Source organism: Grus americana, chromosome 1 (assembly GCF_028858705.1).
Source record: "Grus americana isolate bGruAme1 chromosome 1, bGruAme1.mat, whole genome shotgun sequence".
Taxonomy (NCBI): Eukaryota; Metazoa; Chordata; class Aves; order Gruiformes; family Gruidae; genus Grus; species Grus americana.
Window position 1 is genome coordinate 76,221,649 of NC_072852.1, and position 13,317 is coordinate 76,234,965.

Here is a 13,317-nt window from a genome sequence, read left to right on the forward strand (position 1 = left end):
TTGAAGTAGCACTTGGGCTGAAGTTTGAACCAGACAAGAACCAGCTAGCAGATACAGCCCATGTCTCACTCACGTGAAGATTTCCAAGCCAAGTTAGCTACTTTTTCCAGCTCTATGCCATAGCTTACAGAGAAGCAGATGGATAAAACTCCATGGCCTGCACTATACAAGATGTTCGAGGAGATGGTCACAATGGCCACTTTGATCTTTCTAACTAATAGGTCTGTTTTGCCCCGTTAAAAATAGGCTCGATTATAATTTTCTTTTACTTTTCTTTTTCCTCATTTGTACATGCTTCCACCTCCTGCTTTCAGCTGAGCCCGGAAGCAGAAGTATCACGTTACTATGAGAGAAGCTAGTTTTGTGGTATTTCCATCCCATCCAGAGCCAGGAAACACAAGCAATTTTGCAAGACAGCTTGTACTCAGTAAATTTCCAGCTCAGTTTATATTTCTGTATTTATTTAGATTTGTGCTAACCATGTAAAAGAGCTCTCATCCCAAGTGAGGTGCTATGGACAAACTTTCAAAAAAACAGATTTCATAGACGAAGGACCTGAGCAACAGGCTTTTCACTGGACCGGTAGCTTCTGGCTAAGTCCCGTCTTTTGGAAAGACATGCAAGATTGACAAAGACACGGGCGGTCAACTTCTGATAACGCTAACTCTTCACAATAACTTGAGAGTAAACTTTTAGTAATTCCCACCAGTAAAACCACCATTTCTGACAACATTTTCCTGTCCCCTTGAGACCTTCCCTTGAACTTTCCTTCATTCCCTTTCTTTTTTTCTACATAATAAATTCTACCTGTAACACATCGCATTTACAACTCTCGCAGTCTTTGGCTAGGTGCACGATACCCCGCTAGCGTCTTCCCACATCCCAGCTGAGCAACCAGGGACCTGGGCAGATGTTTATGCTTGCATGGGAAGAGCATGACAGCTCCAGGGACAGAACTCTCCTCTCTTGACTCCTCTTCTCCTTCAGCAGCAGTCCTGCCACAGGCAGAAAAAATCTGCATTTCCCATGGGATGGCAGCGCTCACAACACCAGCTGCTCTGCTTGTTTAGGTCTGCAGCCAACCCGCCCTAACTTCTGCATGCCAGTGCTCCCAAATACCCTCAGATTGAGTTGCGTGTGCACAAACCACACATGCTCATACAGAACACATACGCTCTCAACGCTTAAAACAGAAAGATGAAGGGTTGGGAGGGTTTTTTGGAGGCACCAGGAACTCTGCTGTCTTTATCAAATTAGGGTGAAAACTTGCATGCCAGATAAAGCTACCGTTACAGCTCCGTCATGGGCTACAAATGGGCCTGAACCAACCTCAAAGCCAGCAACAGTTGACTTGAGAAAAAAACAACAAACTCTGAGCCAACTGCCATCATCCAAGACCAACTCAAGACTGAAAATGGGGTGGGTTTTTTTTTTTAACCCTGTTTCAAAGTCGCCCTGTGCTCTGCTGAATACAACTGTGGGTCTCTGCAACAGTGCCCAAATTAACACAGTTCCCAGGTGTTTCATGCCATAATGCTGGCGGGGCGGGGAAGAAAGAGGAAGTGAATATACCCTTAGATCTTTGGTAAGAGAGCAAATGCTCCTAGGAGAGGGTTGTGAAATTCAGGTTGACATATCACAGTCGAAGGCCATTACACAAAATTGTGACGACGTGCCAGGGTCCATGCCTTATGTGGCAACTCGGCGTTATTGGGAACAAAGCCTATAGAGCACGCTGCAGACTTTGGGGGAGTATTTTATAAAGGGATTTGGAGCCTCTGGGCTGTAACTGGATCCCCACACCGCTCTTGCCATCTGGATGAAATTGCAGGGGTGGGGTGACAGGGCCCACATGAAGCAATGCCTTGGTCGACCCCACAGCCTCGCACATGGGTGTGAGTGTTGCCTCAGCAAAGGCCACGCGGCTGCTCCCCGCCACCAGCCCCAGCAGCAGCCCTGCTCCCTGCTTCCCAGGGCAGCGGGGCATGGTTTTCTTCCAGTGGATTAGGTTAAAATTTGGAGCAGGAGCCATTTGTTTCTTTCTATCAATCAACTTTGCCATCTTCGCAGTTTGTTTAATAGGCTATAGATGGCTTCAAACTCCAGACAAGGGGGTTGAATATTGTGCAATAATTTACCACAAGTAGGACTGTTAAAAAAAAAACAAACCCTCCTGCTCATACCAAGTCATGTACTGAATGTGTTAGTTGACAACATGATCTATGACATTTAAACGGAGTTACTAAAGTCATAAGGTCAAGACAGTGCCAGTTCAACCGTGCTCCTACAGATTTAGCTTATTGGTTTGGCTTCTCAGGTAATGGCCTGTGGTTCTGGATGTGCCCGGGTCTCACCTTACCTGAGCAGCAGCGGACGAAGGCAGAGACACGGTGAGAGGTGGGGATCACGGAGTGAGAAACCTACTGTACAGAAGAAAAAAAAAAAAGGGTAACTGGTGGCTGTTTGCAGCAAGAGAAACACATTGAAATAGGAAAGCTATAAAGGCTATTTGTCTTGTGCTTTGCAGTTTCCTGCTTCGGACTAAAAAAGTACAGCATATAAATAGAGCGGGCAAGTGCGAACCGATGATAGCGGTACACTACTCCACATTTAAAATCCCTGGAGCTTGAGTTTCTTTTGAGTCGTTTGGGATGATTTTGTGCAAATACGGGACGTTCAGTACAGGCGCCTGCAAACAGGAGTCACGCTGCCGGTCACTCCTGCGGGCATCCCGGGACAGCAGAGAGGTTAGCAGCCTTAAATCTCAGTTTTCTCCACTTAAAAATAAACTTGGCAGCCCTCCCCAGAAAACAAGCCCGCTCTTTCCAAAGAAAACATCCTTGCCTGCAGATGCTTTTGTCACAGCAGCAGCGACAGTGGAAACGGAGGAGCCGAATTTGCTCGTAGGCCACAGCGGCGTGAGCCCGCTGACATCTGCGCAGCTGATGCTGAGGGAGATGTTTGCTCCCTGAAATGCCTTTTGAATTAAAATGTACCATTGGGGAAAATAATTTAAAAAACCCACAAACCTCGGCATTAGGTTCTCAGTTCTGTGTGCAAAACTGCTTCCATTTGGGCTTAGGAACTTAGTTCTGGTTTGGGGGCTTTTTTTTTGGAAAATATTACTGTAATCTTAGGTTGAAAGTTTACTGTATGAAAACCTTATTTTCTCTTAGGACATCCTTTTTGCAGAACGATGTAAGAAACGTAGTAGCAAACAAGCCCCTTTCTATTTAGCTTTAAAATCATACCACAGAATATAAAAAAAGAAGTTACTTCTACTCAGAAACTCAGCAGCTTGGTATAACAAGTGCAGAGAAACAACAGCATGCTCTATTTAATAGGATTTTTCTTATTAATTAATGAGCAGGCTTTTTCTCACTGAGAAGCAGCCTCATTCTTTTCCTCATAAATATTGACTTTCTGTAATAAACACAGCTGGGGAGAAAAAAAAAAAAAAAGCACTTATATGTTGTAGTTCTCCTGTCACAGGTTTGTAGGGCACTTCCTTTTTTTCACAAGACCACAGATTTCCTCAGCCCCAGTTGTCTCAGTTGAAAGAGACAGTGGTTGTCGGCTGTTTGTCTTCCTCAATCCTTTCACCGAGAAGAGAGGGGAAAACACCCGGTGTCTCTCTCAACGTTTTACTTGAGGGAGCTATATGAAAAAAAAAAGCACCAAAAACCTGACACACACAAAAGCCCCCACCCTGCTAAAGAAGGCACGTCAAGCCTTCAAGCCTTTAACCTCTGCACCTGTATTTTTGGAGGGCTGGATTCCCAAAATTAATGTCTTAGATTGGGACCGGGGACGCGTGATGGACAGCGAGAGGCTCCTAAGCACCGCCAGCAATTCTGTCTCAAGAGGCCGTTGGCTGGCGGAGGCACAGACCCCCCCCTCCCCCCGTGAGCACACACACCCGCTCTCTGCCGCTCGCCAGCACGGTGGCCCTGGTGCGACTGTCCTGCTGCTCCCCTGAGGGACACGAGGATGGGATGTCACCTCGCTCCTGCCGACCGCAGTACGCGATGCCCAGGATGCTCAAAGCCTCGCATTGAGTCACCGACGCCTCACATCGGACCCGAGGAGGCAGCAAGAGCCAACGTGCCTCAGGCACCAGCAGAAAACCTGAGGCCGTTCGGATGAGCCTGTTCCTCTCTGTTGGTGGCACTCGCATCCGTCGGGATCACTGCGTCCGCCTGCTTTAAACCAGGGCCGCCCCTGGCCTGCCAGTTACAGACTAAACAAAAAGCGCTGGAGCAAATTATACACCTAACTGCCCCCCAACCTTCAGGAAAGGTGGCAATCCAACCCGTTCACCTGAAAGGAACAATTTGCGCCTGAAATAAAATAAATCTTCCCTTTCACTGCTGGATTCAGCCTCTGACCATTCAGGACTGTACCGACGCCGTCTGCTCGGTCGCTCGGCGGAAGCGGATGCACGCCCACAGCCTGGTCTCCCGTGCAAGGCAACCAGCCTGGGTTTCCCGGCGGTCTTCAATTCAGCAACACACATTTCCCCACACCTTAGCACCAGGAATAAGTGAGACAGACGTATATAAAATGACACACTTTATTAAAAGTTACATTCAGCAGCAACGGACATATTTACTTAAGTAGATTTTAACTGTCAAGGAGCTTATAATTATAAATCCCTCTAAGGCATTGAAAGCTCTTAGATGTTTTAACTTCTTTGCAATCGTTTTATATAAATAGGTAAGGTAAATGATGCTTGCCTAAGAGGAGGATACCCCAGCTGCATTAAACAAAGATATACATATAAATATATGTATAAAACAATGATTTTTGTTATAAACTCATCAATGGGGATATTTAACAATCTTTAAGGCTTGGGCTCTGGCCCTGCAACTATTATTCACGTAAGAAGTCTCCTGTTTAAGTTACCGCGTGCGTGTGTACAGATCGCTCACACGGCTGAGAGCTGCAGGGCAGGGCCAAAGCTTTGGCAGAATCAGCGAAAATGTCAAAACGCTCAGTGAAATATATTTACAGTCTGTGCAAGTAGCATCACCTACTGTTATTGATTACGGAGGTCTCTCGGAAGCTACCAACAGTGGAAAGGCACCGTGGCAAAGACTAATTGGCATCTGTTAGCTCTTAGTTTTTGACGTCATAGCTCTCCCTTCTGAAGAGCAGTATTTGGGCTCTGGAGCCTTGGGGACGTCGGTCAGGGTGCAGGACAGAGAGCAGCAGCAGCAGCACGCAGTTGCGGGCCTGAGCTCAGGGCACAAACACATTGAGTCTCAAGTTTTTCCAGGGCCAACAGCAGAACCCTCCCTCGATGTGCAGCAGTTCAGCTGCTTTTTGCAGGTGTAAACAAGAAAAGTGCCAACCACTTCCAGTATTAGCCAACTGCCCACCCCCCAATAAATAGTGATCAGTTATCCTATCATTAAACTGTGCTTTATGCCTCTAATAAGCCTATGTGTGAGGAAGAGGAAATTGCTGTTGAAACAGAAGCTGTGACTAGATCTGACAAAGAGCATAAACTAATTTGAATTAATCCAGCTGCAGGGTCTGATTCTTTACCAACTCACCGCTGACTTTACATTTGCGTGCAATTCCTTTGGCTTCATGATCTACAATAGGTCTAGTCAGAGAGGCAAACCTGGCTTTATCTTACGCCGGCGGCTGGTTACTGCACGGGCGCGTGGCTGATGCCAACTCCCAGAATCGATTCACTGCAGGTCTCTCGGTGCTGAACACCAAGCGGCACACGAAGCCCCGTCCTCACGGACAGATGAGCCTTACAGAAGGGGTTTTCACCACCACAGCGATGCTGGTGCAGCAGCATCAGAAGCTCATACACAGTAAGCGTGAAGGAAAGGCACGCTCCAGGATATATTCCTAAAATATCTCAGTCGTTCATTGAAGACAACTGCTCTTCTGTATTCCGCTTTGACCTAGCAGCTCCCCTGCCATCCCCTCCCCGTGCCGCTGCCGCACGTGCTCTGCTCTCCCAAGGCCAGACTGTTTTCTGGTCTTTGGAGTGCAAAAGCTAACTCCAGCCTCGGAAGCAAACACGCAGTTACGGACCAGCTCAGCCAGCTCCCGTTGCCTCCACGCTCTCCCTCTGCCTGGGAAGCAGCCGACGGCTGGCTGCAGCGAGGCCGCGAGCCCAACACCCACGGAGGACCTGCGGAAAGTTTAGTCTCCCACCACTCGCTGTCGTTGGCCTTCTGCCGTTTCTGATAGCCACCGCTTGCTCTTCACCTTAGCACACGGAGGCAGAGCGCTGGCTAGATTTGAGAGAATTTCTTACAGAAAAAATCGACCCTAAACCTGGACATGGCCATCGCCTCTCACAACCGTGACGCTCTGTGGACTACAGGGAAGTCAACAGAAAGATTTTCTTTCCACAAACTATACAAACCCCTGCCTTCCACGCAGTATTTTTGAAGGACGCAATTGAAGCCAATGGGAAATGTTTTAATGGTAGAAGAATCAGACCCTAAAGTATATTATTTCTACCTCAGCCACCTCACTGGCACAAAAAAAAATGAGATGGCTTCCAAGAACAGGTTGGAATTTGGGATGAAGAGAGGGAAATGCCCCTTCCTTCCCTTTACTCTAGGGCTGTTGGTTTGAATTCTGCCTTAAATAAGATGACAGCATTTCTTCAGGGCGAAACTAGAAATAGTGGAGCAAATAATATTTTCACCTTTGATCAAAATGACTTTTATAGCAAAATCAAAATGTTACAGGGGGAAAATCATTGCAAAAATATTTTTGTTTAAAAAGTGACTCCATGTAACGGAGGTGCATTTTCAGACAATTAGGTACCCAAACCCCACTGACAACGTAAGTGAACTGGGACCGTCACTCCCATTTGTGCTCCCAAAATCTTCTCCTAAAAGAGAGAAGAACCCTCTTGGGTTCTGTGGAAACCCTGTGACTTTTCTTTTAAAGCCAAAGCCATCCCAGGAAATACAAGATACAGCAGAAACCTGCACAGCTGACTCGGCTGCCGCCTTTCGTAGAGCCTAGAGCTGGAAGGAGCTCCTCCGGCGTTGCCCCCCGTCCCCCACCAGCCAGGCCAGTCCTGCAAGGCCCTGAAAGCAGGAAGGGCAGGCAAAGGCATAAGCCCGTGAGCTTTAGCTCGGGAGAAAGCTGGCAGGATATGGTGCTTATTCACCCAAGTCAGCTCTCGCTGAAGACGAGTTTATGGAAGGTAATGAGACCATTACAGCTCCATACATAAAGACATTTCTAAGCTTTTTAAAAAAACCAAAAAACTACAGGTATAATTTTTTTTTTTTCCTGAATCCTCCATTGGCACTTGAATTTAAAACACAGTTTAACTCCTCAGTATGTGAAATCTCATGGCCACATTAATCGAGAACATCTGAAGCCAGGAGAAAGAAATCACTTCCAGTTATGTTGTCAGTGTTATGTGCATAACATTCCCACAGCTGTAGATCCATTGTGCTCCACGTTATAAATAAGAAATTGCATGGTGACAGCTAAAATTCAAAAGCGTTAATGTTTCTCTTTGCAACTCTTTTTCTATTTTTTCTTCTTGTTTTTTTTCTTCAGTCTTTTGAGGTTTTGCCCCTTTCCCTCCTAGTAGAAGTTACTTGAAGCAACATTATTGCTCACCCAACTGACATATTTACGGTAATTAAAAAAAATAGTAAATGCCAAGCAAATGTGACTAATGTTGCTATTTGGCAAATAAGCCAGAAATTACTTCTCTTGATTCTGAACCAGGCTGTCGTATTTGCATTAACAAACATTTCTCCTTCTTCTGTTCATCTTGGTTATCCCAGCGCTTTAGGGAGAAGCCTGAAGGCAGCTCTAAGGACGCGGCCAAACGCTGCCCCGACCTCCGTCGCACCCGGCAGCGACCACCGAAGCCATGGAGTCGCGGAGCGCAAACGCGGCTGAGGAGTCGGGCGCCGTGAACGAATACAAACGAGCTCCCTTGTATCTCTCGCATTCTAGGTTGCGGTCCCTTTCAACCATGAAAAACAGCTACAAATTGTTCCCAGAGCTAAACCACTTAACATCTTGGCACTTGGTTGTTTTTAACTTTGTAACAATAGGCACTGTTCACTCCTCTCAATCTCAGCTTTTTATTCTATAATAAAGCAGGAATACTGATGAAAGGCTAGTCACGGCTTCTCCCCGTGGTATCAGGGTGGTGGCATGTGATGATTCACATGGGGTGTGTTTGATCCAAGAAAGCCCAGCCTCTGCTTATTCTTCCTTTGTTCTGTCATCTAAGGTGGAAAGGCAGAGAGACACGAGTTGAGAATTTTTTTTCTTTTTTTTTTTTTCTTTTTACCATTATTTAGCAGTCACAGAACAAGATACATATAAGCAAAACAACAGGGAGTGGAATTCTTTTCTTCAGCATTGAAAATTACAAGAGATGCCTTTGAAGTGGGAGATCTGTTTTCCTGCAAAGTATGGACATTTTATTCTCATTTGTACATTATTCTTATCCAGCAGCAGGTCTCACGGCGTATTTATTTGCACTGCTATTGTGTTGTGTAGCCCTGCAGAGGGTCAGCGTTTGCACTTGGTGCTGTGCAATCACAGAATTAAAAGATGGTCCCAGCTGCAAAGGGTTTAAATTTAAGCCAGGAAAGAACAGATTCAGCCAGAGGGGGATGAAAAAACCCCACCAGGACGGTATGGGTAAGCACAATAAGCAACGGTCTCGGCACATCCAGCCTAAACCTTTGTCGAGTTTTTCACAAGGAAAGAGTTTTAAGGAGGGATTTGAAGGGGGATAATTAGATAACTCTGTTGATGCCACTGAAGTACTTCCCATAAAGAAAACACAAAGATGCTTTTCAGAAACCGTAATGAGCAAACCAGAGGTGACCAGCATCTTTAGCGAAAAAGGAGCTGGCCTTTTGATCCTGGAGCGAGAGGAAACCCGTTAGGTGGTTCAGGCAGGAGCAGGGCTTTAAGGGAGGCCAGCAGCTTGTGCTCCATGCAGGAGAGAAGGGGGAGCTGCCAGAGGGGCATCGAGACAAGGGTGACACAAGCAAAGCGACAGGCTCGGCAAATTGTTTACGCAACAGCACTGTCGATATTCTTAGCGGGGGGAAAAAAAATCCAAGCGTTGGATTCAGAAAGCTTTTTTACTGATTCCCATCAGTACGCAGCTATTTCTGACGCTACGCCTTTTTTATTGCTGGGTTATGCAGTACCTGCATACGCACAGCCCGTCATCACTTCTGCAGTTTTCCCTCTGTCCTCGCACACTCACTGGAAAGATTTCATAACTAATTCCCCCTCGGCTCTTCTCCTTACCTGTTCTCCGCTGTTGCTAATAGAGTACAATTTCATTCCAAACCCGTATCAGCGTATCTACTCAGAAAGCTCACTGGAGGGAAAGATAAAACCTTTCTAAGACAAAAGTCTCTTTTGTAACGCTGTCCTGACTGTGACCTGATGAAAGCTAGCGCGTTCACCCACACGCGCTCAGGTTGCTAACCGCTGCGGGGCACTTACCTGTTCCTTGAGCTCAGCAAGCTGACCGGAAAGCTGTTTTACAAGGCTCATGGTTGACTCCAGCCTCTCTTGCAGGTTCCTGATTTCGTTTTGCTCGCTGTCGCCTTCGTTGCTAACCAGGGACATGGCTCTCATCCGAGGGAACCAGTCCAAATTCTTCTCCTACATGGGAATTAGAAAAATTAGTAATGTTAGTAGGGGTTTACGTGGTGCTGCTAAGCTGAGACTAGAGAATGAAAACTCAGAAGGACTTCTGCTCAGTGGATGACACACAGCAAGCGAGCTTAAGAAACAGTAAATTCAGAAAGTATTTTACACGAGTACTTTTATTCCGGGTTCTCCCTAGCTACAAAGAAGGCACCAACTGGAAAATCTCGGTTCCCCAGAGCTGCAGCTGTGCTGCAGCGCGGGCAGTGTTGGCACATTCATCTGTGGCTCTGGCATGCAGAAACGCCCGCTGGGTCAGCTCTGGGGAGCCTTCTCTGGTACGCTAGCGCCAGGAAAGCCCGAGCGCTCCCCGTGCTTTGCTCTTAAGCGTATGCAGGGACACATTTCCCCGCTGTCTCTTCAGCTTGGCTGGCCTCCATCTGTTTCGGCCGTCCTTGCGGCAATGTCAGCGAGCCAACATCAGGAAAACAAGACGAGCCAGAGTCCTCTCCAGCCTGGCCTGGAGCGCGCCTACTACAAGAGCAGAGGGACCTTGGATTCAGCTGCCCGCAACAGAAGATTTGGGGTCCTGGGAAAGGCTTAGGCTTCGGCGTGCTATTCAGATTGCATACCTTAGGTAAACGCAACCACAACGCCATGGCTAAGGGCTAACCTGCTAAGGAGCAAGCACTGCACGGAACAGCACTGAATTGGGTGTTTCTCTGTTCGTGGACTCAGGCTACGCATTTAATCGTAATAAAAATACTGTAAATGGAACAAGTCAGGAAGGTGCTGCATATCGGCACGAGCCTGAGTTGCCTCCGTGGCTCGGGGGCACAGATATTTGTGTGCAAAGCGTAACAGACGGAGGAGACTGAAGGGTGCAAGCCTAGGAGGGGCGGCAATCGGGTTTGCCTTAAGGCACGAGACAAAGGAAACGGGTCCTGTAAGCTGGTGATGCGTTACACCAACGCACCTCTGCCCTCCACCTTGGGGGGAGCGGGAGGATGTGGTTAGATCATATGCGTAGTGTTTTGCAACGGGCCTCTATGGAAACGTGCACTCGATAACTTTAGAAGAGAAACAGAATGAGTTGAAGTGTGCTTCTTCCAGTCTCCTGCTCTGTGAATGGCCCCCCACAAATAGCACTGTGTCAGAAAGGAGGAAAGAAAAGGAGTTCTTTCCAGACGTCCACCTACAAGACTCCTGGCAGGCAAGAGCTGCGCTGCTTATGTTGTCCGGGCTTGATATTTGGTAAAGTTTTAAGTGCATTGAACTTACTGTAGTCTCAGACTTGCCTCACCATGAAAACAGAAAAGCCAGCGATGGTTCTGCAGGGTCCGCACGGGCAGAGCTGTGAGCCCGGGGATGCGCCAAGTGAATACAGCTTTATCGTGCTTCCAGAGAGTTGCTTTCAGCTCTGGAGTGCTCTGCCCTGATCACCAAACCCTCCCCTCCTACAGCAACATGGTTTAGAAACAACCAAGCTAACCCTCGGTAAGCACGGAAGCACCTACGGTATTCATGTTTTTCCACTATTTGCGTTAGCCCAGTCCCTTCTGTCACCCTGGATAGGACTAAATGTGAAGCCATAGGAATTTTGGCTTGTTTTCTTCTTTTTAACTCAAAACTTGTAATGAGTTTTTGTCCGGCTGTGCAACCTCTGGTCCTGTCGCTAAACCGACAAGATGTTCAGGGAATAAGACCGTGCCCCTCCGTTGCATTTTGCAGCCCAGGGCTCAGTCAGCCGTGTGCGCTGGTGGAATGAGGCCTCTCTCCTCGCTTCCCACTTTTTGAGCCTCGTGATCTCATTATGACAATTTACTGTGGTTACGCATGATGCCATTTTCAATGGGTCATAACTCATTCAAATCAAAACCTGTTTTCACCAGCTCCGCTGGTGAGCTCGAAAGGAGCGCACGTGACCCTCCCTGCTGGATATCCCCAGCGGACACACGGAGCAGTCGACTCTATTTCTGCTGCATGCGTTTCTGCTTACAAGACCAGCATTCATTTTCCACGAGTACGCTCTGATATTTATTCTAAATTTATTTTGGCTAGGATCTAGCAGAGCATTCATCACGTGCCTAGCGTTAAGCACAGGTGTACTCGTTTATATTAAGCTTAGTTTGTGCACAGTGCCTTTCTGGATCAATGCCTTTTTTTTTTTTTTTTTTTTTTTTTCAAAATGTTTGCCAGCAAATTTGTCTGCCGCTGCAGGCACAGAAAGTGAATTCAAAGGAGCTACGGCGAACAGAGCTGCACTTGTGTCTGAATGTTTCCTGGAAAGCTCTGGTATCTGCACCCATTACAGCTTCTCCTGCTTGAAGCACCTGAAGATATCAAATGCAAGGCCGCGTGGCCACAGGAGCCAGCCGAGGGGCCATGAGCCCTTTTTGGCAAGGCTCGCCATAATGCCAAAGTTTCTAAAGCCAGGCTGCACAGGGAGAGCCATCTGAGACTCCATCACTGTGGTTCCTGTGTTTGCTGAGTACTGCTGCCAGGATTGTGAAATGCACTTTGCTAGTTTTGTTTTCCATCTGCCACTCCCTTGCTCCTCCAGGATGCAAGGCAGAGACCGCCGCCTGCCTTGGAAAGATTTTTGTGGACTGACCCTCCACAGCACTGCAGCATCCAGGGGGACGCCACGCAAATCCATGCGGATGCCAGATGTCCCGGCTTAGCGGGCTTGCCCCTCTCGAGGCTCCCAGTGTCACCTGCTTCCCTCCTCCTCGGCACGACGTTCTACTTCCTGGGAAGAGGGATGACCAGGAGCAGGTGAAGACAGGGACAGAGCCCGCAGGACCTTGCCCGCTGCCACAAGACCCTGTGGTGCTGCTGGCAGCTCTTCAGCTGGAACCACGCTGTACCACGTGCCAGTTCATCTCAGCCACCATGAGCCCCAGAGTCACGGGAGCTCAAAGACAGACTCCACTCATTCGCTTTGCCTTCCCAGCAGCGCTGTGATAATCGCTCCCAAGAAAGAAACCCAGTTGTGGTTTCATTACAGACCAAGAAGATCCGGGCATTTTTTTGTCAAAATGTTGTGGAGGATCAAGCAAGGATTTGATCCAAGTTCTAAGAGAAGCCGATGGGTTTGCGTGGACGGGAGACCTCATGAAAAGATGCTACTGACTTCTATAGCTTTTCCTGGCAGCAGAGAGGCAACAGGTCACACAGCTGACCACAGGTCTCTCACTTGGTAGTCCAAGTGCTGTGTTGGGTGCAGGCAGGACGTTGCTTCTCGGTTCTCAACTGCATATACATCTAAGGAAATCCAGCCCAGCTGTATATCTGTCATGCAAAGTATCAGAAAGATTCAAAATTCAGTAGGAAACACATTCTAGCCTGCCAGCCTGTCTTTAAGTTAAAAATACTTACCTAACTTTCACTGATAGTTCCCTTATAGTGCACGCAGTAAAGTGCTTGCTTTTGGTGGTCAATATTATCCTATTTTTTCATTGCATTATGAACTGCAGAACTTTATTAAAGGGCAGCATGAAAATTAGCTCTGGTGCGCAGCCCTATTTACTGAGTGTCTACCACAAACAAACAGCAATTGCTGCTGGGGACAAAACCCTTTTGATCACAAACCTGCCGGGATCCAGAAGGCAAGTTGGACAAGGCTCCTCTGCCGAAAATTTTTGCGACCTGTAAGTGTTCATGGGGGGGGGGGCACGG

The 13,317-nt window shown here is 47.5% G+C and overlaps 1 protein-coding gene across 3 annotated transcripts in view; it reads right to left on the minus strand.

Moving 5' to 3' along the window:
* Window positions 1–4,594: 4,594 nt before the first annotated feature.
* Window positions 4,595–13,317, minus strand: part of ITPR2 (inositol 1,4,5-trisphosphate receptor type 2) — a 263,261-nt gene continuing 254,538 nt past the window's right edge. For all 3 annotated transcript variants that reach the window (XM_054827703.1, XM_054827693.1, XM_054827713.1), the window contains exons 56-57: window positions 9,490–9,651; window positions 4,595–8,243 (exon numbers count right to left, since the gene is read on the minus strand). In XM_054827703.1, coding sequence (XP_054683678.1) covers window positions 8,157–8,243; window positions 9,490–9,651 — 249 coding nt within the window. In that variant the 3' untranslated portion in view covers window positions 4,595–8,156. The remainder of the gene's footprint in view (window positions 8,244–9,489; window positions 9,652–13,317) is intronic.